This window comes from Pygocentrus nattereri, chromosome 13, assembly GCF_015220715.1.
Source record: "Pygocentrus nattereri isolate fPygNat1 chromosome 13, fPygNat1.pri, whole genome shotgun sequence".
NCBI lineage: Eukaryota > Metazoa > Chordata > Actinopteri > Characiformes > Serrasalmidae > Pygocentrus > Pygocentrus nattereri.
Window position 1 is genome coordinate 28,522,384 of NC_051223.1, and position 26,950 is coordinate 28,549,333.

The 26,950-nt window shown below is 40.7% G+C and overlaps 1 protein-coding gene across 1 annotated transcript in view; it reads right to left on the bottom strand.

The window, feature by feature from the left end:
• opn4b (opsin 4b) overlaps nucleotides 1-26,950 on the bottom strand; it is a 47,959-nt gene that overhangs the window by 13,925 nt on the left and 7,084 nt on the right. Inside the window, exons 2-3 of the mRNA XM_017702833.2 lie at nucleotides 13,930-14,072; nucleotides 12,481-12,614 (exon numbers count right to left, since the gene is read on the bottom strand). Of these exons, the coding sequence (XP_017558322.1) occupies nucleotides 12,481-12,614; nucleotides 13,930-14,072 (277 nt within the window). The remainder of the gene's footprint in view (nucleotides 1-12,480; nucleotides 12,615-13,929; nucleotides 14,073-26,950) is intronic.

The following is a 26,950-nucleotide window of genomic DNA, read 5'->3' on the forward strand; positions in this document are numbered from 1 at the left end:
CACACTACAGGCTGATCCAACTTTGATGTAATGTCCTTAAAACAAGTCAAAATGAGGCTCAGTATTGTGTGTGGCCTCCACGTGCCTGTATGACCTCCCTACAATGCCTGGGCATGCTCCTGATGAGGTGGATGATGGTCTCCCGAGGGATCTCCTCCCAGACCTGGACTAAAGCATCTGCCAACTCCTGGACAGTCTGTGGTGCAATGTGGCGTTGTTGGATGGAGCAAGACATGATGTCCCAGATGTGCTCAATTGGATTCAGGTCTGGGGAACGGGCGGGCCAGTCCATAGCTTCAATGCCTTCATCTTGCAGGAACTGCTGACACACTCCAGCCACATGAGGTCTATCATTGTCCTGCATTAGGAGGAACCCAGGGCCAACCGCACCAGCATATGGTCTCACAAGGGGTCTGAGGATCTCATCTCGGGTACCTAATGGCAGTCAGGCTACCTCTGGCGAGCACATGGAGGGCTGTGCGGCCCTCCAAAGAAATGCCACCCCACACCATTACTGACCCACTGCCAAACCGGTCATGCTGAAGGATGTTGCAGGCAGCAGATCGCTCTCCCCGGCATCTCCAGACCCTGTCACGTCTGTCACATGTGCTCAGTGTGAACTTGCTTTCATCTGTGAAGAGCACAGGGCGCCAGTGGCGAATTTGCTAATCCTGGTGTTCTCTGGCAAATGCCAAGCATCCGGAACAGTGTTGGGCTGTGAGCACAACTCCCATCTGTGGACGTCGGGCCCTAATACCATCCTCATATCATCCTCATGGAGTCGGTTTCTAACCGTTTGTGCAGACACATGCACATTTGTGGCCTGCTGGAGGTCATTTTGCAGGGCTCTGGCAGTGCTCCTCCTGTTCCTCCTTGCACAAAGGCAGAGGTAGTGGTCCTGCTGCTGGGTTGTTGCCCTCCTACGGCCTCCTCCACGTCTCCTGGTGTACTGGCCTGTCTCCTGGTAGTGCCACCAGCCTCTGGACACTACGGTGACAGACACAGCAAACCTTCTTGCCACAGCTCGCATTGATGAGCTGCACTACCTGAGCCACTTGTGTGGGTTGTAGAGTCCGTCTCATGCTACCACGAGTGTGAAAGCACCGCCAACATTCAAAAGTGACCAAAACATCAGCCAGAAAGCATAAAGGTACTGAGAAGTGGTCTGTGGTCCCCACCTGCAGAACCACTCCTTTATTGAGTGTGTCTTGCTAATTGCCAGAATTTCCACCTGTTGTCTGTTCCATTTGCACAACAGCAGTGAAATTGATTGTCAATCAGTGTTGCTTCCTAAGTGGACAGTTTGATTTCACAGAAGTTTGATTTACTTGGAGTTATATTGTGTTGTTTAAGTGTTCCCTTTATTTTTTTTGAGCAGTGTAGTTTATTGTAGTTGTAGTATTGTATTGTATTGTAGTCCCCTCTTTCTCACGGACCCTGGTAAGATAACAACTGTCATTTAAGCAAACTGCACTTTACTACAAGGCCTGACTCTGATTCTTACCCTTTAAGAGCACTCAACTTATCATCCCTAGATAAAAACGTCATATAGTTAAGATTGCCAGGAAACTACAATCCTCTGATTGGCTTTAAGACAGTGGACAGTGTATTTCTTTACGAGGAATGGGGCAATAACAATAAAACAGATCAGATATTTTTAACTTCTATCAGATTATATACCAGTGCCTCACAATCTAGTAGCTTGTGGTGAAGTTTGCATTGGGCAGTTAAAAAAAAAACTCCCTATAGCAATAATGAATGGGATTTTTACTTTCACAACCAGACTGTACAGTTCTATTGACCGACATATGCTCTGCCCGCAACTGAATGAGAAGTAGCACACAGCACTGAATGAGAAGTAGTACATAGTGACTCTACTGAGGTGGTAAAACAAAAAAATAAAATAGTTACTGATGTGCCTTTTTCCGTATATTAAAACTCACTACAGGTCACTCATGAGTCTAATCATAATGCAGCCAGACAGCACAGAATAAGGTAACCTTATGAGTGAACATGAGTGAATCCAGTTTTTGGCTGGATGACAAGCTGATCTGTGTTAGCTGTATAAAGGAATTAGTTAACATGACAAATGATTATATCTGAGTAATTTTCAATGGTTTGGATAGGTAGAAGCATTTGTTTTCTAAAAACAACACCAGGGCAAGACTAAAATTTGCTAAGGAATATCCAGACAAGGACCAGGACTTCTGGACAGACGAGTCAAAGACAGTATTGTTTGGCCAAAATACCAGAAGCCATGTTTGGCAAAAACCAAAGACAGCATTTGATCAACAAAACCTCTTACCAACTTTAAAACAAAGTGGTTGGAATGTTACAATCTGGGGCTGCTTTACTGCCTCAGGGCCTGTCCAACTCATAGCATATAATCGACTATAAATTGTCTTTCATACAAAAGAGAACTTGTGGAGAATGTGACAGCATCTGTAAAAGGTTGAAGCTGAAGAAATGGACCTTCCAACAGGATAAATACACCAAACTACAAGTAAACCCACAAAGCAACAGCTCAAAATGAAGAGATGGAGGTTGTGGAATGGCCTAGTGTAAGTCCAGATCTGAATCCCTTTGTACTGCTGTGGGATTTGAAATGGGCTGTATGCAAGAATTCTGTATTAAGAAGTGGGTAAAAACTTTGATGTTGCAAACTGTGGCAGTGATAAGAAACACCTGCATAAAGTTTCTGTCAAAAGGGGCAACATTACTCACTGAAGCCAGGGGTGTACTTACTTTTTCAACAGAAAAATACATCTGTTATTATTAATTTTTAAATAAATGGCAAACGCAACCACTAAACTAGCCATATTAAAAAATCTCAGCAAATCCATGGGCCTCCTGTGTTTTTATTTAATTTTGACTGAACATTTTGCCATGATCCAAACAGGAAATTATTTATCTAAAGTATGCCAAAATTGCAACAGCAAAATAGGAATTGAATATGAAGTGCATCAGGCTTGATAAAATGTTATATATGATATTGGGCTCTAATATACATGTAGCTGATTGCTGTCTGAAAGTACTATCAGAAGGCTCCATATGTTTCAACGGAGCTCTGGCTGAAAAGAAAAGGCTCTGTGTGCGTCGATGGAGCCCGAGTTTGGGGCTCTGGGGTCCCAGGAGAGAGATGGGCCCCTCACTTTAGAATAAGCTGAAGCTATTATAATAGAAACCAGAAGTGAACTATACCTTAAAGACCAAAACAACCGGGGTATAAATTTCTGCTCCTGAAGAGACTGGGAGAGAACATTTGGCACGTTTCTCTCCAAGCTGGTTCGCAAAAGCTTGATCCTGACTTCGATCTCTAAATGCAAATAAACTTCTTTTTATGCAATATACGGGTGTCACCGAAGAGTTACTTCCTTCACCTTCACAGCATCGCAACAGAAGATAAACTACAAACACTTATTCAAAGATAATACTGAACAAAAAAAGTTTTAGCTAACTGCCTATTTGCTTAAACTAGACACCAGGCATCTTTTTTTGTGTAACCACTGGCCCACAGATTGTTTTGGGGGATGAGGGTCGGAACTCACACTATACTGCAGTGTATGCTGGGGACTGTAGTTCAGCACAGGGTGATACAGGCTAATAAAAACAGAAAATTAAAATAATTTTGCCGACCGAATAGGATTGTGCCACAGGCCTGTCTTGGCCTGCAGACCTTGTGGGATATAGATGACGATCAAACAATGATGTCCACATATGTCACCAAAAGTGAAACATTTCATAGTGGGTACTTACTTCTTCACATAATTGTAACTCTTCACACAGGGAAGTTAAAATTTTTCTCTAGTCACTGTCTCTAGGCACTGGCCAGCTCTTGACAACACTCCATATTGCATGACAAAAACCAAGGCTGGACAAGCTTTACAGAGCACTGATAAAAATCCCAATTGACTGAATGAGAAACAACACCACTAGGGTCGCTAGGGTTCAGTCTCTTTTTTAAATAAATCTGCAGGGATTTTCTTCTCTCAGTAATGGCTATTTTACAGCTACACATCCTTTCAGACTCATAGTGTTGAGTTGTCTTCTCTCAGTAGAAGGATGGACAGAAACACCTGTGGATTTTTCCAGATCTGATGCAAGAGTGGAGCTTGATTTTCTCCTCTTTCTTGAAAAAAGAAGAAAGCTTTAAGTGCTATTTATCTGATGGTGAAAGTTTTGCTGATCTCTCAGGTCTTCTGCGGCTGTTAGGAGTCCCCTATTACTGTATATCTTCTAGTATATTTGAACTCCAGTTTTGGAAACTCATTTTCACAAATTTTCCTTTGACTTTGACAGAAATATCTCTTCAAAACTGAATAACGTAATTACTGTTTTGACAAGAAATGATGGTCTCTGATGTCTCTCAGCTAAGTGACTAGGAATTACAATGGCAGTGTTGCGAAAAAGAAAGAATGAAAAGAAGAGCTATAAACCCCTGATTTATGTATCATAGGATTTGTTCCTTTGTAAATGTCATGTGTATATAATCGTACAGATGTACAGCTGCAGTGGGCTGTGGGTCCAGGATGGTAGTTGATTAGGAAAGTACTGCAGGCAGTGAGAGATTTCCTCTGAGCAGTTTTCACCCTATACTAAAGTGCACAGACCAAAAATGCTGTCAAATGTTTTCGTGCAACATTTTGGTGTGACAATGTGTTTCAGCAGAAAAAATAAAGCCTTACTATCAGCTACTATAAATATTTAGTATCCATCTTCCCTGATCTGTGTGATAGATTATATATGCAGTGATTATATGTAGTCCCTGGATTAGGAACAGAAAAACTGTGTAACTGTGTATCTGGCCTCAATAAGTACTCACTGGTTTCTGCGCATGCCTGAAAAAGCATTTAACTTAATGACAGCTCTGCTTAGGACTGAGTGAAATTGGACATTTCTGTATTTAACACAGCTCAGTAAAGATGAGTATGGGGTATTTTTTTTATTTAATTTTCCAACAGCTTTTATAGTCCACAGCAACCACATTCAAAAGCAAGCTTTTCCTTTAGTCAGTTAAATACAATGGACAAAGTAGCACCTCAACCCAATTCCAAAAAAACTAAGACAGTATGTGAATTTCTTTGTAGAAAAAAAAAACAACAATTAAAAAATGTTTTACCTTATATTTATCACTGCAATTCACTGGATGTGATGTGTACCACTGCACTGTCACCTGTATAATATTTATGACATTTTACTTCTTTTTGTCCTGCATTTTCTAATTTAAGGTTGTTTTATTATATTTTATTATATATTTTTACTTCTTCTATTTATGCATCTGCATAATAGCATACAGCAATATTTTTGCTGTATTGTTTTGCTCTTTACTGTAATTAGTGCTGCTGTAATTGATGACTTTCCCTCTTAATTAATTATTAATGAAATTATCTATCTATCTATCTATCTATCTATCTATCTATCTATCTATCTATCTATCTATCTATCTATCTATCTATCTATCTATCTATCTATCTAAACTTTGTGTTTTGTGAATATATGCTCATTCCAAATATGATGCCTGCAACATGTTCCAAAAGTGGGTCATGAGCATGTTTACTACAGTGTTACATCACCTTTCCTTTAAATAACATTTGGAGACTGAAGACACCAACTGACAACATTTTTGGAATTGGGTTTGTACACAAATGTAGCACTTGAATGAAAGTAGAAATGCCCTTGGCAAACATTGCTCAGGTAAAAGCAGAAGTTTACTATTCATGCATTTACTTGGGTTAAACTACAAAAGTATTTGCTAAGAAATTAACTTGAGAAGAAATGTAATGTATGCATCAAATGTAAAATTACTGTCGAATATTTTAACGATCTAATTTTTCTTCTCTTCTGTTAAGGAAAAAGGTAAAATTTCATCCCCCATCCAAACTTGTGAGATAGTGAGTATCTGGTTGAAAAATACATCCACAATGCTGCAACATTTTCTCTGATTCTGAGAGATGGTCTGAGTTACAGATGTTAAGCTAAGTATTTAGGGATGGAATTTAGCAAAAGTAGTTCTGTGATTGGTGTAATTTATTTATGTGAATCATATTCTTTCATAACTTATGGAAAATCATATTTATACTTCACAGTATCTTGCTAAAGTAATGAAGTAAAAAGTAGGATATACTGCTGTGAAATGTAGTGGAATGATGTAAAATGTCAAAAGTGGAAATGCTTTATAAAATTACAGATACTTGAAAAAAAAAGTGCCAGTGCCAGAGTCAGGAGTTTAAAAAACCATGGCAAAATATTGTGTTCATGCGCTGTTGTGAGTCAATGGAGTTTTTCGGACCATGTCGTATGTCTTTAAATATTAGCATGTTACACACACAGGCTCAAAAAGTAGGTTTGTTGATGTTTAAGTCGCCAATGCGAAATCAACATTATAGTGATGAAAACATGGTGACAATATGAAAAAATTCACTTACAACCTTGCAAAACAAATCCATTACCAAGTTTTCAGTGAGTTCTCTTTCTACGTGCTCGCAATCATCACATTCATCTGCTCAAGGAAGTGATGAGAACAACTGACATCACAAAATGTTCTTCCACATATTGTGTGCAGTTACAATTTTGACCAGAGAGGTCTCCAAATCTCCCAATCTTACATAGGGCAACAATGTAAGATTAAGTACATGTACTTAATCTAATGTAATTACTGTCCATCACTGTTTAAATGCATTAGTGACTGGGTGATTGTTAAAACTTCCTTCATACTGTAAAACACATCCATTCTTGTCAAATGTCTGTGGTGGAAGAAGCACTCTACACCCTGAATGTTGCAGTACAGGTGTGTCTGTAAATTATATTTTGCTTCCTCTGTGAGTTCATGGGTATCAGTTTCACTTTCACATTTATATCAAAAACAGCCTCTACATTCATGAAAATATATCATGGTGGAATAAAACAATAATTCAAAAAATTATTCCAATTATAAAGATAAGTAGTAAAGGAAAGAATGAGAGGAAATCAGATATGAGGGGACAAGAGAGAGAGAGAGAGAGAGAGAGAGAGAGAGAGAGAGAGAGAGAGAGAGAGAGAGAGAGAGAGAGAGAGAGAGAGAGAGAGCATTTTAGCTGTTTCCTATTGACCTGGAAGTAAATTCAAATGGACTTGCACTTATTCAATCATCCAGCAAGTACCTCACTTCAAACAGGAAACATTTAAAGGTTTAAAAACTAACAGAGGATTCTCAGCGATCAAAGGCCTCTCAATTGATCCAGTCTAATCAAATATGATGTTTGTTTAGAACAGAACGATCATTTGATACAACTCAAAGTGCTGTAAAATATGTATAATCTGTATGAATTGCTTCAAAAATTCATTCAAGCTTTCCTTTCTAACTGACTGAGTGCACATATAAGCTGTTCTACTAGCTTTTAGTATCCTATGTTTTACCAGACATCACCATTTAATAGAGGTTTACTGGTTTTGACAAAGCAAATCTCCAGGGACAAACATTAACTGAATCCTTTAAATGTAGGAGGATTTCCCGTAGTATTAATGCCACTGAGCATATTATAATGATGCATTCTAGTATGATGGCTGTTAATGGCATTATAGAGTTCTGAGTGCAACCATGGAACATGAAAATACCCTTATGCCTAATGAATGATATAACCAGTATTGTTTAAAATCTTAAAAAACTGTGCCAGTATAGCAATGATATGTCAGCGTTTTTGGAAGTTTGAATGAACAGCAACTTTGCATGAAGTTACAGTGGCGCACTGGTAACATCCATATTATCATAAAACATGATCCCTCTGTAATGCAGAGATACAAGATTACATGTCAAATAGCAAGAGGTTTTGTAAACATACAATAAACAAATAAATACATAAATAAACAAACATTTAGGTTAATATTTAGAGAAGTCACACTGGCAATTTGCAGAATATGTAAGAAAGGTTCTACAGGTCACTTTTGGGGCAGCTGAACCACGCACAGAATATTTCAATTTAATTTAACATTCAACTCTCATGGATGAAGGATTACATTTTTTAAGCATTTGCCAGAATTTGACATTGTAATTATGTTTGTTTGTTAAATTGGCAAGATACGTCTTTATCTTCAGAGGAAAAAAATACAGGACCTTTTTTTAATCAGAAATAGAGAAAATAACCTTGCTTTTGTGGGAGTTATCATTCTGTTTATTGCCAGAGATTGAAACAATGAAAACATCTTCTCCTCCTCCTTCTTCTTCTTCTTTACCTTCAGCTTCTTCTTCTGCATCTCCTTCTTCTGCTTCTCCTTCTTCTACTTCTTCTTTTTCTCCTGCTTCCCTCTAGCAAATGCCTAGCACTAGGCATGGTGAACGTAGACTCATGTGCAGCTTCTCCAGGGCATCTAATTCTATCAGGAATGCTTTTCTATGGAGATTTTATAAGCTGTGTCTGTGAAGTTGTATGCTTGTGTCAGCAATGGGAGCACATTAAAGTAACTGAATTCTCTAATTAAAAGGGGAATTAGAATAAAAATTAGAATCTGCATACTTCTGGATGTACAGTGTATATATTAGTGATGACCAAGACCAAGATTGTCACGTACCCCTCAGGATCTGACACTCACTCGGACTCCATCTCCCAGACTCCTTTGGGAGATCACATGACTCCTGCAACCTCTGACCTAACTTCACGCTCCAATCACCGCTCTCACTCTCCTGAATACTAAATTGGTCACCTGTGACTTAGCTATAGTATAGTTTATGAGCCCGGGCTTTAGCGTAGACAAACTGCGAAGTATTGTATTGTTATTCAACAATACTGAACTGAATACTGAGCATTTTAATTGTATATCTGCCTGATGGTTTGTGACCTTTTTACCTGCTTTCTGATTACGTATTTTGCTTTTCCCTTTGGATTGTCTGCCTTTGGTGATCTCTCCATGTTCTGACTGATGTTTTGGACTGTTTTCTGGACTTTGATCTTTTGCCTCACCCTTTGTATTGTTTGTTTATGGTTATGTTTGCTTTCTAGCTAAGTTGTTTGGTTTTGACCTACACTTTCTTTACGTCTTCATTGGTAAAGTCTTTCTTGTTCGCTTTTATTGCAAGCGTCTGATTTTATCTGTGCCGTTACAGAATACTTCGCCTATAATGCAGACGGCGGAACCAGAAGCATTACAGAATGCTTTGGCGGAACGAGGACAGTTACTGGGAAGACATCAGCAAGTGTTGTTGGAAGTTATGACCTGCAAGAAGGATGCTTACCAGAGTGAGAACCACACAAGAACCATTTGAAAACAAAGAAGAACCCATGCAATGAGATTCTTCACACCTATCTGAGGAAGAGAGACTCCGCCGCCTGAGAAGTAACCTGTGTTTGTATTGTGAGAATGCTGGTCGTTGCCTCTGCACTATGGGTGGTGTCCTTGGACAGAGGACCATTCAGAGCTGGAAACATTACCAAGATGACTAAACCCGTACATTTACAGACTAACGCTCTCCATCAAGAACGGCTTCCTTTTTTAGTCCTTGAAAATTCAGAATTTTATTTAATTATAGGACTCCCTTGGCTTGAGAAACATAACCCCTCGATTTCTTGGCCAGAGTGTGAAATAGTAAAATGGTCAGACTTTTGTATTAGCTGGTGTATAACTTACCCCTCTATTTCAGTCCTGTCTACTTCCGTTTAGAGTCCCAACACTTCTCTATTCAAAGGTGCTCCTAAGAAACTAAGTTGGATGGAAAAGGCAGAGCAAACATTTAAAACCTTGAAGACAGCCTTCACTACGGCCCCAATTCTGAACCACCCTTCAGAGCCGTTTGTAGTAGAGATGGACGCTTCAGAGACAGGTGTAGGGGCAGTTCTATAACAACGTACCGGTTCCCCTCTGAAAATTTATCTTGTAGCGTTTTTTTTTTTTTCCACATAAGTTAACACCAGCTGAGAAGAACTACAGTATTGGAGATCGTGAATTACTAGCTGTTAAATTGGCTTCGGAGGAGTGGCGTCACTGGCTAGAAGGAGCTAATCACCCCTTTGTAGTCATTACTGATCACAAGAACCTAGAATATATCCACAATGCTAAAAGATTAAATGCCCGCCAAGCTAGGTGGTCTCTGTTCTTCTCCCGTTTTAAATTCAGTATCACCTATAGTTCTAGGAACACTAAAGCAGATGCTCCTTCTAGATTATACCAGAATGAGAATCTTGCTCACAAACAGTCCAAACCCGAACAATTTTTACCCCCTGAGGTTTCTATTTCTGCTATCCATTGGGAAATAGATGAGGAAATAACAAAGGCATTAACTAATGTCGCAATACCAACACAGCGCCCCCGAGAGAAGACCTATGTCCCAGACCAATTTCGTACACAACTAATCACTTGGGCCCACTTCTCACTCACCTCGGGTCACCCTGGGGAGTCGTATACACATCAGCTACTGTCCAATTGATCCTGGTTGGAATCTATGCATAAAGACATACATACCTTCGTCGCATCCTGTTCAACAAGTTCACAACGTAATACCCCCAAAATGTTACCTGCAGGCAAAATCATCCCCTTACCTGTCCCTGAGAGATCTTGGTCCCATATAGCAGTTGACTTCATAACTGATCTACCAGAATCCCAAAGTTACACCACTATTCTGACAATTGTTGACATTTTCTCCTGGGGTGTTAGGTTCTTTCTTTTTAACTCAATTCCCAGTGCTTTTCAGACTGCATAGGCTTTGTTTATGCACGTTTTCTGCCTTTTTGGCATACCAGAGGACATTGTATCTGATTGAGGGCTCCAATTCACCTCACAAGCGTGGAATGCTTTCTTTGAGCACATTGAGGTTTCCATAATCTCGACATCAGGATATCACCCACAGTCTAATGGACAACATGAAAGAACCAGTCAAGAATTGGATAAATTCTTAAGACTGTTCTGTCACAACAACCCTTCAGACTGGTCACATTACTTACCATGGGCAGAGATAGCACAGAACTTTTTAACCAGTTCAGCTACGGGGCTAACTCCTTCCCTGTGTATTCTAGGGTATCAGCCACCTTTAGCATCTTGGACAGGTGCTTCCACAGATGTTCCCACCATCGATACATGGATGCAAAGGAGTGTGAAAGTCTGGGAAGGGACTCACCAATACATTGAAGCTATATTATGGAGAAACAAGGAATAAGCAGATTGTCGCAGGAGTGAAAGCCTCATGTTTCAACCTGGAGACCGAGTGTGGTTATCCACTAGAGACTTCAGAGTTACAGAGGAAAGTAGGAAATTGCATCCCAAATATATTGGACATTTTAAGGTGTTAAAAAGAATAAATGAAGTAACTTATAGATTAGATTTCAGAGTCTCTCACTCATTTTATGTTTCTCTCCTGAAACTTGCCGTTGCAGGTACTTTGGACGAGGTCACGTCAGATGTCACACCACATTCCCCGGAGGAGACAGATGGAGCACCAGTCTACGCTGTCCGCAGACTAATGAACTCCCTGAGACATGGAGGTAACCTCCAGTACTTGGTGGACTGGGAGGGATACAGCCCGGAGGAGCAGTGTTGGGTGTCAGCACAAGATATACTGGACCCTGGTCTCATCGCAGATTTCCATAGTCAACACCCTGACAAGCCTGCTTCTCACCCTAGGGGTGGTCCAAGGAAAGTGCTCTCTAGTTCATGACCTGTCCGTCTACGGGGTCGTCATTCATCGGTCCAGCACCTCAGCAGCTCTGGGTCTGCCCCTGTTCAAACCTTCGGTGGTGGGTGTGGTGGTCGTCCTGACATGACTTGACTTCACGCTCCAATCACCGCTCTCACTCTCTTGAACACTAATTCGGGTCACCTGTGACTTAGGTCATGTGATAGACTTAGTATAGTTCAAAAGCCTGGGCTTTAGCGTAGACTAACTGCGAAATATTGTATCGTTATTCGACCTACTGAGTGTATATCTGCCTGATTGTTTACGACCTTTTTGCCTGTTTTCTGATTACGTATTTTGCTTTTCCCTTTGGATTGTCTGCCTTTGGTGATCTCTCCGTGTTCTGACCTTTTGGACTGTTTTCTGGACTTTGACCTTTGCCTCGTCCTTTGGATTGTTTGCTTATGATTATGTTTGCTTTCTGGCTAAGTTGTTTGGTTTTGACCCACACCTTCTTTGTGACTACAAGCTTGGATTATGGCTTAATTAGTAAAGTCTTTCTTGTTCACTTTTACTGCAAGTGTCTGATTTCATCTGTGTTGTCTGATGATCTGTAGAACCAACGTACAAGTATGTGTTGCAAAAGAAGCTCTGAATCAAACTTTAAACATTCTCACCATCTAAGGTCTTTTATCACCTTCACCTCTCTGTTGGCAAAAAAAGGAAAAAACAGATGAATGGCTCTCCATAAATCATTTGATGTTCAAGGGCAACTTTTCGGGCTGCTAAGACGTCAGACTCTTTATCCTAGCTCCTGCTGGAGAGCCTATGATGGCCTGGAACTGAACCATTAAAGGAGATGAAAGGAGAAACCGATTAAGAAGGCCGGCTGACTACTGGATTACCTTTCTCCCCAAAGATCCATCTCTTGTGCATGCTTGTGATGAAGAATATAGGTGTCTGAGTGATGCACATCAGGAAGTCGGTGATGGCCAGGTTAATAATGAACATGTTGGATGGCGTTCTCAGGCTTCTACTCCTGTGAGTGAGAGAGAGAGAGAGAGAGAGAGAGAGAGAGAGAGAGAAAGAGAGAGACCACACATTACTTACAAATTGTACAATGGTGTTCCAGCTCTTTCTATGGGACACTTTAGGTAGATTATTTGGAGGAAGTGGGAGGTAGAGACAGAGAATAATCATTCTATGATTAGTATCAGGATGTGGGGTAGGATTGGCACAATTCCTCAGATGTAAGACAGAGTAATATGTATGCCTGAGCTCAGTGCTTTGATGAAGCCCAAGGATTAGAGAAGTTTAAACTGCAAAAGTGCTCTCTTTCTCCAGGCTTTTACAACATATACTGATCTACCAGGAGCATAAACCTCATATTAGAAGCCTAAGAACCTTAATCTAGGGTGGTCAGAAGGATTACCACTCTACCAGTCACCCTTATTATGCAGTGGTGGATATCCTGCCATAGTACTCTGACACTTTTTTGTGCTCATTCTGTCTTCAATATTGGTTTAGAAGGTCTCTCTTCTCTGATTAGTCAGTTTAACAAATTGCAGATGTAGTCTGGACGGACACACACACACACACACACACACACACGCACACACACGTATATATTTTTGATAAAGGTGGAGTGATGTAAATACGAATGGAAAACAAAAACAAATAGTCAAGTTGATGATATGGACAAAGTTATTCAAAAAAAATTTTTTTTTTCATTGAAATTGAAAAAAATAAAATAAAATAGATCAACAACATAAAACACAACACTGTGCCAAACTCAGACACCCTTCATTTATTTAACCCTTTAAAATACCAGGCTTATTTGTTGTTACATTTTTAATATGTATTATTTTATAGTTCTGATGTGTTTATTATTGTTCTAAAACATGGAAATGGTCAAGAAAAGAACCCCTTTATAAGCAGATTACTGTAATTTCTTTTATAAGTCTGCAGATATTTAATTCTTACTGCTCTTTATTGTTACTGATTTTGTGCTTGCATTTTAAATATATTTTTCTATATTTTAGAGAACTTTATTTTGACACATAATTCTTAATGGAAAGGGTGCTAAAATGTTTTTTTCTTTTTTTTTTTTGGAGCAATACCACAAAGGAACCACTTTTGGTTCTATAAAAACCTTTTAGTGGATGGTTCTTTTGAAACCACTCAACTGAAAGATTGTTTAGGAAAGCAAAAGTCAATGAAAACCACTCAACTGAAAGGTTCAGCAAAAGTGGTATGGTGTGTCTATGGCATCACTCCAATGAATGTCTTTTGGCATCTTTATATCTGTGTAGACATACAAGGGTAAGCAGATGGAAGGATCTCTGAAAACTTACTTGCAGAAGGCATACATGACCAGGAAGTTGCCCACCATGCCAGTGATGCCGATTACTAAGATGACAGAACCGATAGTATAGTGGGCATGGTCTGGAACATCCACAGTGGGAAATGGATACTGGCTATCCTGAACCATGGCCACCTGTGAATAGAGAAAAGCAAAGTTCAGGTAAGACCAAGTCAACCAGGGTCAGCAGAGTCCTTAAACACTCTGCTTGGTAACCTGAAATAAAATGATCAATTTAAGACAGTCCTTAAAATGTCAGTGGGGATAAACAGTGTACAAATCAGCAGTAATCTTGTGGTTTAATCACTTCCATGTACTACTTTATCGTGAACACTGTTCCTCAGGCCTGTTTAGCTGGCATTACAACACTTTCAGGATCACACTTACAACGTGCACAATATATTGCGGTCACAGTTGCAGTGATTTGTGCACAAAGTGAACAAAACATTTTATGACATTGAGGGCAACTTTGGGGAATAAGCACTTGTGTCCAGGCAGGTTCAGGGGCCTTGCTCTACAGGAGGGGCTGCAATTAGAGCAGCAAACACAACAGCTCAAAGCATCAGTGTCAGTGTCTGGGACCACCTGCTTTCTTTACCAATTTATCCCTCTGCCCATCCACCCTTGCATGAACTGCTCTATCGATCCTGTCTCATTCAGACTCTACTAGGATGGTAACATGGGGAAATATATACAGTCACAGCCAGAGACCACCCTTCATTTATTAAATTTTCTGTCAAAAGGGGCCTTTAATATATAAAGTTATAAGTTTATAGAAGTTAAAACATATCAAGACTGTCCAAAGAAAAACAAATATATCCAAAATGGTTTAAAAGAGGTTTACACGTGAAGCCAAAAATGTTCTTTACTTTAAATATAAGTTAATGTAAATGATTTTATTCAAAGCTATTTTGGAGCATTTTTATTGACCATTTATCATAAAAACTGCTGGGCTCAAATGATGTAGAAAAATAAAATAAAAATGGAGACATTTTTCTTTGGACAGTGACGATATTTCTGGTGAGATAAGATATAAAATAATTCACTTAGGAACACTAAGGAATGAGCAAGTCAAAAGTAAATAAGCAAAGAAAAATAAGTTCAAAAACTGATTAAAAGATATAGGAAAATCAGACTCCCAACAACTGTGCAAGACCTGGTAGACAACCAAAACTGATAATCATATAAACCCCACTTAAAGCTTTCAACTTTGAGAGAGAGGAGAAAATTAAGCTCCAATTTTTTCTTCAGATCTGAAAAAATCCACAGGTGTTTCTGTCCATCCTTCCACTGTGAGAAGACATTCAACACTATGAGTCTGAAAGGATGTGTAGCTGTCAACAAGCTGTTACTGAGAAAAGGAAAAAAGGAATCTGCAGATCAATCATAGAAGCTGCTGGTGTTCCCAGAATAATAGACTCACCACCCCAGACCACAAAAACACTGAATGTGTTTGGGATTACTTGGATTGTAAATGTAATAAAGTTCTAAGACTGAACATTGGATGTCTTAAAAATTTCTTTGAAATGCTGAAAGCAAGTCTCCTAACAAGAATGGAAGCTGTAATAAAGTATAATTTGGACACACCACTGAAAAAAAAGACATTATATTAAATTGTTGAGGTTTCTGCATTTTTTAAGTATGTTTTCTGCTTCTTTTCTCGATGCTGAGAAATGACTTATACTTTACAGTCAGTTCAACTGGAAATTAAATAAATGAGGATGGTATCTAACAATTATTGTATTTCCTGGGTCGTAAGGCGTAAAAGGACAGAAAGCTGCAAAAATGTAATGCAACCAAGATTTTATCTAATCTCCTCAGCAAAATTTGCATTCTTGAATTAAATAGATTTGTGCAAAAAAATAAAAAGGAGGCCTATAAGAACAACACACAGTCTCTTTTAGAAAGAATCTGTGACAATTTCAAGAACACTTTCAAGCTATTTTACTAACTGAGGAAGAGGGCAGCACAGAATTAATGAGCTCATAGCGTGTATGTATGTATGTCTGAAAGTGATACAATTGCACTGGTAAAATGGAAGGATCACATAAAAGAATATGATAATTGTACATTCTGTATTTTATCTTGTTTTTGCATCAATATCACAAATGCAATAGAATATATTCGTGCTAATGTTTAAGGCTAACATCAGAAGGAACTCCTCTGTTTTTATCAACTGCCTTGCAATGAATTTTGTGCACTTCATAGTTTCATGTTATTTCTTTTCTGCCTCCTCTTTTTAAAACCAGGATAATCTCAGATTAACATTTCAAGACAAACAAGATAGATATTCTTGTCCCTCAACTGCTATAATCTGTTACTGGAAGAAGCAGGAAAACAGAGAAGGAAACCACCTGCGATGTCTTGCTATTATCAAGGCATGATATTCATGAATTAAGTTAAAGAGAGTCTTAACAGAGAAATGTTCCTCCTCTTTTTTTCCCCTCTGAACATGTTTCACCATGTTCCAGTATGAAAATGCATTGAAATCTGCAGAGAGAACATTTTAGAGGTGTTTGAAGTCGTCACTTGAACATGTCATAAAATGAGACCTTGAAAATATAAATAAAAATAAAAATAATGCAAAGAGGTGCAAACATTTCAGTCTATTTGATCTCCATCAGTACAAACAGCCCAGTGGTCCCAGTAGCTTTAACCCCTCATCTAACCAGGCATGTCAACAGGTGGCTCTAGTATGTATCATTAACCTGCTTCATTTTTACCAATTATAGTGTTTCTGGTCATTCAAACTATAAAAACTGCTCTGTCCTTTGTCTAGCCAGAAACTCCTGAGTTCCACTTAGTTCATAGTTTTTCATGCTCAGTCCCCAAGCAGCATGTATCAGGTAGTGAGCAGACTATAATTCGATAGATCTGGAAAAGAAGTGATTGCCCTGAAAGTGTTTGTGTAAATTCAGCAGCCATTCATGTTTACATTGTCTTCAATGGATCATTTCCTTGAATTGATTCAAGGTCACAATGAAATGAACACCTTTCAGACTAAACTTTAGACTTTTTGCTTTGGATGAGACTATATCTTAATTTGATTTATGCTAATAAAATAAATGATAGTCAGTCCTAATCATCCCAATTATCACTACCAAAAGAAGCATAACACTACTGAAACTTATAGTACTGACTGTTTCAGTAGTGACAATTTTAACAAATTTCAAGCAGAACTTCAAAATGCTAGCCAGTACAAGACAGGCCAATGCAGTTTTGAACAGTCATACAGACAAAAATATAATATTTTTCATTAAAATACAAAAAACATTGACAAATTTTTTGTAAAAAGTTTTGATAGTGACACACTGATTTTAAAAATTTGGGACAAAATTTATGTCTTGGGTTGAAATAGATCATAATGTAATCCCTGCAAATTTCTCATGAACACGTTTTTTTTTTTACAATGGGACCGCAATTTGAACTAATTCTGTAGGTGTGATATATCCTATAATCATTTGGGCTCATCACATCAGTATTTTGCACCAAACACTTCCATGCTTGAATTCTGTGACAGCACAAGTGATTCCCAAGCATAATGTTTTCTCTAGATGGATGCTATGTGGGACAGCTTTTCAGTGTATATCATAGGAAAGTGTACTTCGGCAAGGATGTATATTATAATAAGACCTTTCTCATAGTCAGTGAACTAGGTCATTATGGCCCTATTTAACACCCAACCCCACCCCCCCACACCCCAGCCACCCCCAAGTCAAAGTGATGTCATAACACAAAGTTCATGAAAATCTTAATCCGTTCCCATCCATGCTATTTTAAGTTTTGTGAGTGTGTGAGTGTTTAGCTAGTCTTGTCAAGTCCTATGAGGGAGCCATCCACTGATTGGCTGCATGTATTATGCATGAAGAAAGAAGACAACTAAAATCTGCCTTGTCAAGATTGTGCTTATTTGATTTGCTGGAAGAATATGGCTTGCTTATCATCGCTGTCATGTTTATTTTTACAGTGTTCGAAAATGCCAGCTGCACTTTATATTTCAGGGTGAATGGCTTAATAGAAATGGTCTAAAATGATGTGGAAGAAAACATCTTGTTAAACTAACATATATTTAAAGATTTTTTCCCCTTTCTCTTATGATAGTTACCAATTTGGAGATGCAAGGTTGGTTACAGCAGCACCATTATATTTGAAACATGTAGCCCTTCTCCAAATGGGATGCCCCACTAAACAGGATTGTTTCTTTTCCTCCTGAGCATATAAAATTTAACCTACATCACTGCACATACACTAAACAACACTTAACAACTACATTGTTGTACTTAATTTAATTCTACAACACTTTTCTATTCAATCAAATAGAACAGAGTCAGGATATACAGACTGTGTTACCTCAAAATAAAACACATTTGCAATTAAGGTCAATAATATTCCCAAATTGTAGTCTAACAACCCCCCTTAGTTCTTTTTTTATAGCGTGGCCTGTTCAACGTTCATTAGGTGTGGACCTTGACATTTTAGCTCGTGTATCACCCATCCTCCTTTTTGACAGTGCTGTGTCAGAGTTGTGAAATGAAGAGTGACTGAGGGCCCACAGGACAGACGCTAAGGAGCACTGAAAGCATTTTCCTGCCCTTCTGCTTTGATGTGCTTTTCACTTACGATCTCCCTATAGACATCAGTGTTACTTCCATGAATTCCATCAGAAAAGAGAAGTAATAGACTGAGCTGTCTCAAAGCCCAATGGTTTTTCTTGTGAGGGTAAAGTTGCATATACATACAGTATCTACAAAAAAAAAAAAAAAAAAGCCTATCTTGTATTCCAAGTGGACATTTTGTCTGGTATTTTCAGGTCAGGAGTTTGACCCCCTGAATATATCCTCAGCCCCTATTCTTCTCACACACAAAGGTCTGGCTGAATAATGTTTGAAATGTCCAAAGTCCTCTCCATGGATCACCACCTTATCGTGGTGGAGAGGTTTGTGTGCTTGAAGGACCCTAGGAGCTATGTTGTCTGGAGCAAAAGCTCCTGGTAGGGTCTCCCATGGCAAACTGGTCCTAGGTGACAGGCCAGACAAAGTGTGATCCATAACCACCCCTATGAGGACAACAAAGCAGGACTCGTGTACCCTGCCCGGATCAGGGTTACCGGGGCCCCACCCTGGAGCCAGGCCTGGGGGAGGGGCTCGCCAGCGAGCGTCTGGTGGCCGGGCATTCACTCATGGTGCCCGGCCGGGCCCAGCCCGAAGGAGCTACATGAGTCCCCCCTCCCATCGACCCACCACCGATGGGAGGGGCAGTAGTAGGGGTGCGGTGCATTGTGGATCGGGCAGTGTCCGAAGGCGTGGGCCTTGGCGTTCTGATCCTCGGTTGCTGAAACTGGCTTTTGGAACTTGGAACGTTACCTCACTGGCGGGGAAGGAGCCTGAGTTGGTGCGCGAGGTCGAGAGATACCGGCTAGATATAGTCGGGCTCACCTCAACACACAGCTTGGGCTCTGGGTCCAATCTCCTTGAGAGGGGCTGGACTTTTTTCTTTTCTGGAGTTGCCCATGGTGAGAGGCGGCAGGCAGGTGTGGGCTTTCTCATAGCCCCTCGACTCGGCGCCTGTATGTTGGGGTTTTCCCCGGTGGACGAGAGGGTAGCTTCCCTACGCCTTCGGGTTGGGGAACGGGTCCTGACTGTTGTCTGTGCTTATGCACCGAACAGCAGTTCAGAATACCCAGCCTTCATAGAGTCCTTGGAAGGGGTGCTTGAAAGTGCTCCTCCTGGAGACTCCATTGTCCTACTGGGGGACTTCAACGCTCACGTGGGCAATGACAGTAAGACCTGGAGGGGTGTGATTGGGAGGAATGGCCTCTCTGATCTGAACCCGAGTGGTGTTCAGTTTTTGGACTTCTGTGCAAACCACAGTTTGTCCATAACGAACACCATGTTTGAACACAAGGATGTCCATAAGTGCACATGGCACCAGGACACCCTAGGCCGCAGTTCAATGATTGACTTTGTAGTCGTGTCAGCGGACTTGCGGCCATGTGTACTGGACACTCGGGTAAAGAGAGGAGCTGAGCTGTCAACTGATCACCACCTGGTGGTGAGTTGGATCAGGTGGTGGGGGAAGATGCCAGTCAGACCAGGCAAACCCAAACGTATAGTGAGGGTTTGCTGGGAACGTCTCGCAGAAGAACCTGTCAGATTGATCTTCAACTCACACCTCCGTCAGAACTTTGACCAGATATCGGGGGAGGTGGGGGACATTGACTCAGAATGGGCCATGTTCCGCTCCTCCATTGTTGAAGCGGCTGACTGTAGCTGTGGTCGCAAGGTAGTTGGTGCCTGTCGGGGCGGTAATCCTCGAACCCGGTGGTGGACACCCCAGGTGAGAGATGCCGTCAAGCTGAAGAAGGAGTCCTACCGGACATGGTTGGCCTGTAGGACACCAGAGGCAGCTGGCAGGTATTGACAGGCCAAGCGATCTGCGGCTTCAGTCGTTGCCAAGGCAAAAACCCGGGTGTGGGAAGAGTTCGGTGAGGCCTTGGAAAGTGACTTTAAGTCGGCTCCAAAAAGATTCTGGCAAACCGTCAGGCGACTCAGAAGGGGAAAGCAGTGTGCCACTAGCACTGTATATAGTGGAGATGGTGTGCTGCTGACTTCGACTGAAGACGTCATTGGGCGGTGGAAGGAATACTTTGAGGACCTTCTCAATCCCACCGACACGTTCTCCAGTGAGGAGGCAGAGTCTGGGGACACGGGAATAGGCTTGTCCATTACTGAGGCCGAAGTCGCTAAGGTAGTTAAAAAGCTCCTTGGCGGCAGGGCTGCAGGGGTGGATGAGATCCGTCCCGAGTTCCTCAAGGCTCTGGATGTTGTGGGGCTGTCTTGGCTGACACGCCTTTTCAACATTGCGTGGACATCGGGGGTGGTGCCACTTGATTGGCAGACTGGGGTGGTGGTGCCTCTTTTTAAAAAGGGGGACCGGAGGGTGTGTTCCAACTACAGGGGAATCACACTCCTCAGCCTCCCTGGTAAGGTCTATGCAAGGGTACTGGAGAAGAGAGTCCGGCTTATAGTCGAACCTCAGATCCAGGAGGAGCAGTGCGGGTTCCGCCCTGGTCGTGGAACACTGGACCAACTCTTTACCCTCTCCAGGATTCTCGAGGGTTCATGGGAGTTTGCCCAACCAGTCCACATGTGCTTTGTGGATTTGGAGAAGGCATTCGACTGTGTTCCCCGGGGTATTCTGTGGGAGGTGCTTCGGGAGTACGGGGTACATGGCTCTTTGCTACGAGCCATTCAGGCCCTGTACAAACAAAGCAGGAGCTTGGTTCGCATGGCCGGCAGTAAGTCAGACTTTTTCCCAGTGAGAGTTGGACTCCGTCAGGGCTGCCCTTTGTCACCGATTCTATTCATAATTTTTATGGATAGAATTTCTAGGCGCAGTCAGGGGATGGAGGGTGTCCGGTTTGGTGACCTCAGGGTCACATCGCTGCTGTTCGCAGATGATGTGGTCCTATTGGGGACATCAGGCCGTGAACTTCAGCTTTCACTGGATCGGTTTGCAGCCGAGTGTGAAGCGGCCGGGATGAGGATCAGTACCTCCAAATCCAAGGCCATGGTTCTCACGCGGGAAAGGGTGGAGAGCCCTCTCTGGTTCGGGGATGAGCTCTTGCCTCAAGTGGAGGAGTTTAAGTATCTCGGGGTCTTGTTCACGAGTGATGGTACAAGGGAGCGGGAGATTGACAGGCGGATTGGTGCTGGGTCAGCAGTGATGCGGGCTCTTTACCGGTCTGTTGTGGTAAAGAAAGAGCTGAGCCATAAGGCAAGGCTCTCGATTTACTGGTCGATCTATGTTCCCACCCTCACCTATGGTCATGAGCTTTGGGTAATGACCGAAAGAACGAGATCGCGAATACAAGCGGCTGAAATGAGTTTCCTCCGCAGGGTGGCTGGACTCTCCCTTAGAGATAGGGTGAGAAGTTCGGTCATCCGAGAGGGACTCGGAGTAGAGCCGCTGCTTCTTCACGTCGAGAGGAGCCAGTTGAGGTGGTTCGGGCATCTTGTTAGGATGCCTCCTGGACGCCTCCCTTGGGAGGTGTCACAGGCAAGTCCACCGGGGAGGAGACCCCGGGGAAGACCCAGGACACGCTGGCGTGACTATATCGCCCAGCTGGCCTGGGAGCGCCTCGGAATCCCTCCCAGGGAGCTAGTGGAAGTGGCTGGGGAAAGGGAGGTCTGGGCTTCATTGCTCAGGATGCTGCCCCCGCGACCCGAACCCCGGAGAAGCGGAAGATGATGGATGGATGGATGGATGGATGGATGTCCAAAGTAGCTTTAAAATTCTCAGAAGTAATCATATTTGTGCTAACTACAGCCTCTGGCCCACGGATCACTTCAATTTGTAAATTAGTTGTAACACTTTACTACCTTTTTACCCTGCTTTTCACCTTGACATAATCATGCCATACATGTGTGAAAACAGCTGTTATATGCTGTTAGCAGTTGTCATGACCATTTTGTTCAGTAATGTAACATTGTCATGTTACTGTTACCATCTTATGTCACATATGCACCGTTTTGCATGTATGCTGCAGTTGGCCATGATGACATCAAACTTTATAGCATCTGTTATAACAAGGAATGGAAAAGAGTAACATGAGACTGTTACATTACTTGGCATAATCTGTCATGATGACTCATGCCATCTTACATGTTTATAGCATGATTACATCAATGTTATGTAGCAGAGTTAAAGTCTTACAATTTTTTTAATCATGAAGCAAATTGGTATAACCCAGGGGTCTTGTGGCTTTTTATTGCCCTGTTGCAGCTCCACAGCAATATAGTAAAAATGAAATAATCCTCACTGCAGTAAAATAAAGCTCTGCTAGTGATTCTAACACAGTTTTAACAATAAACAGACTTAAATTCTGGAGTTAATGTAGCAATAACAATAAATGGTCTTAGACATTGGAGTCAATGTGGCCTATATCTGCTAATGTACCAACCTTTAACCCTGAAGGTTGGTGCACAGACTACTGGTAAAACTGCAACACTTAACTAGTAGCCAACAAAATGGCAAGAGAAAGATTTAAGACAAACATCAATCATTAGAGACAAATGGATTTATTTGTGTTTATAAGCACTCCAACTGGTTTACTTATACATTTAATCTGCAAAAAGAAACTTTCAAGTGCTAAAAAGTCTTGAAGCTGGAGTCAGATTCTCATTTGAATTTTCCTGTTCCAGCAGTAGCTACATTCTGGCTCCTCAGGCACCATTTAAGTTGGAATTGGAAAATTCCTACAAGAAGCTGGCAAATGAGAAGTTGACTTCAGCCTCATAAAAAGTGAGACACACTTTACAAAAAAAAACTATTCTATTTTTCCAGAAAAGTTTCTTGCTGGAGAGTTGAGAAAAGTGGTTATAGGTTTGTGTTTTGGTTTATATTATGTTTTTTAGCCTATACTAGTAAATTGGCACATACCGAGACATATTTACAGCCAAGTGGACCTAAAATGTTGTGGCTCCCAAGGTGGTTTGATTTTTATTGAAAGGACAAAATGGCTTTTCTCAATATTTGGGTTGTCGACCCCTGGTACATCTAAACTCTGGCATTGACCAGTCATTTACAGCTAAAGCTTAAGTTGAGTACAAATAAATTTACAATACAATTAGATTATTTGGTGCTACAATAAACTTTTCTTTTCATGAAAGCAATTCTTGACCATCTCTGTAGGCCATTATGTAATATTGTTGTACTGTTTTAACTGTGCTCCATACAAAAGGAGTAAGAGAAATCTATTTTTAGATTAAGAGAAAGCACTGTAGGAGCAATGGAATAGAATCAAGAGCTTTCTTCATCAACTTTAAAATAAAGTTTACGTTGTACAAGACATGTTTCAGTTATATGATATTCAACAAGTTGTGATTTTTTATTATGCATTAATTACTGTATTGATTATTTAAATCAGTATATGACAGAAAACTACAGTGCAGTGCAAAAGCATCATCCAAGAGATAACTGGACAAAACCTGACAGACAAAAACTGCCGAGTGTAATGTTAACTTGTTGCAGCCTCAAGGACTCAACCAGAAGCAACACATGGCACAACTGGGATTTTCAAGTGAGTCCCAACACCAGGGCTTACTTCTGCACGATTAAGCAGTGCTTTTGCAACTCAAGGGCAAATAGGCTAAACAGTGACCGAAATTTGCCTTCAATCATTATTTCCGGCAAACTGGGGAAAATCCAGAGGGGCTGCAGTAATGCCTTGTTTAATCCCCAGATGTCAGTGATATTAAAGGCTTGTCTTTTAGCTCTATTGATGAGGGATTAGAGATAGAGCAGAGAGGAACACATTGTAATGACGAGGGCGGTTCTGCAGAAAACAGACGAGCAGCTTACTCAAACAGGATGTCACCAACACTCAGACCCAGGCCGGGAAGCAGCAACACAGAGACTCTTCAATGTGGTGTGAGGGGTTTATGCATCAGTAGCAAACAAGGGATAAAGGGGGGGGGAGTGCTACAGCAGGTTTGCTTCAAGCAGGAGAGGTTCTGATTAGCAAACAAACCCTCCAGCACAGACAGAAAGCAGTTGCAGTGAACACTCTGAGTAACAGCTCTAGAGGCAGAACACAGAAGATACAGAGAACAGCACACGCGAAGAACTGACCCTTCAGCTCAGCTGAACAAAACAAACTGCCCAACTACTCATAGACTAGTTTAGATAAAAAGCAGCTGATGCTTTAAGAGCACTATATGAAATATGTGCTTTCAAAGGAAGCTGTGTAGCCTTTCAAACAAATAGAAAGGTCAAGAATTTAAAAGTGAAGAGCAAATGTATTCATATGAGCATTCTCAAACGTCACTGCTGACTGTTATATGTCTTTGATTATGGACTCCTATATACAAGCAACGCCAAAACCCATGATTTGAGAAAGCGTTCTCAACTGGCCACACAGTTAGCATATCGTGTTGTCAAAGTGAATCTTTATTTTCATTTATTATCATTGTTTTAATCATTCATTTTATTTAATCCGAAAAGTTAATGTTTGCTCTGATCCATGTTGGTTGCGTTTACCTGAGCACAAATCTGAAGAAATGTTTCAATTTGGTTAAACCACATGGCTATAAAGTGAGTTTTTAATCACTTAGTTTATTGTTTTAACCCTGCTGAACTGTCTCACCAATGATCCATTCTGGGAATTTAGGCAATGTCCCCTCAAACTCATTTAAATCAGCCACATGCTTGTTAAATGTTGGGCCAGAGTAAAATATGTCAGCATGCAAAGTTGGTGCAACAGGTTTTTCCTATCATTGCATAAAAGGTACACAAGGCTTTTCATGTTTGGAAATACTATGATTTTTTTCATTATTGTTTACAGTAGTGATACAACGTGACTAATGTTTGGATTCCTATTTGTGCGTTTTCTTGTTCAAAACAGTAGTTTATGCCACAAACTATTAAATTCTATGAATTATTGACTTTGTTAGGTCACATTAGTGTTGAAGCACTTGAGTCCATTCTAGGTCTCAAGGCTGGTTTCAGTCATGTCTCGGTCTCAGGTTAAGGTGGACTTCATCTTGTCTCTGGTAAATGTGGATTGAGAATTGTTCAAGACCTGCGGAATGCAATGCCTTCATCTGAGGTCACTGGAAACTGAACTCTTTCAAAATCATTACCGAATATCAACAGAACCTGTTAGTATTAACAGAAGCCTTCAAACATAATAAAACAGTCTTTTGTTCACATGTTTAAATAAATCTGTTCACTGATGGTTGAGGATCTAATTGATCCTTTTCATGATGGCTTAACTGTGTATTATGTATTTATTGATGTTCACTGGTTCCAATATTCAAGAGCAAATACGACTGTTATGAGTAATATGTTTCCATTTAATTATTTATTAAAACATCATTATATCTAACATTATTTATTAATATATTTAATGTATAATGAGTGCATATGAATGTAGAATTGTATTTCCCCAGTAAATTGGAAGAGTAAGGATTTAGTATTATGACCATAAAACACATGTTCTGCTAATTTGAGGGAAGCTTTTACAAAAGCCATCAACCTTTTTTTTACATTTATTCCATGCAGTTACTGAATAATAGGCCTTTCACAGAAGTAAAATTTTAAAACATCTCATTTACAGAAATGATTTTAAAGGAATGATCAGTTGAAAGGCTCTAATTTACATTTACATTTACAGCATTTAGCAGACGCTCTTATCCAGAGCGACTTACAAGAAGTGCTTTGTCAATCTAGAGAAAGTATCTTTGCTAGTTACCAATAGCTTAGAGAAAAAGGCAGTCCTGAGCTCAGATACTGCTAGAAACAAAAATGTCACTGCGGACACCGAGAGAAAAAGAAAGAGTTGAACGCAGAACTCTGTGCCATTCAATGCAATACAATAACAATAAGATACAATACAATAAATAAAATAAGGTCAGCTTATAGTTCAATGCTCATTTAAGTGCTGTGTAAAGAGATGAGTCTTCAGTCTGCGTTTGAAGACAGCAAGAGACTCTGCTGTTCGGACAGCCAGTGGGAGTTCATTCCACCACCTGGGTGCCAGTACAGAGAACATTCTCGACGCTTGCCTTCCGTGCACCTTGAAGGATGGCGGGTCAAGCCGAGCTGTACTCAAAGCTCGAAGGGCTCATGGTACAGTTCGAGATTTTACCATTGCCATCAAGTAGGTAGGGGCTGGTCCATTTTTGGCTCTGTAGGCAAGCATTAGGGTTTTAAATCTGATGCGCGCAGCTACAGGAAGCCAGTGAAGGGAGCACAGCAATGGGGTGACGTGGCTGAACTTGAGCAGATTGAAGACGAGTCGTGCTGCCGCATGACTCTCCAGGGAAACAAAAGTGGTTCTTCTATGGCATTACACCAGGTAACCCTTTTTGGCACTTGTATTTTTTAGTGGTCTATAGATTCCTGCTGTTCAGAGAATAAAATAATGAAATCTCACAAGTAAAATATTCATCATGTTTGATGTCTTCTTTCCAGTAGTACTCTAGAAAAATGAGTAATAAGGCTTGAGAGAA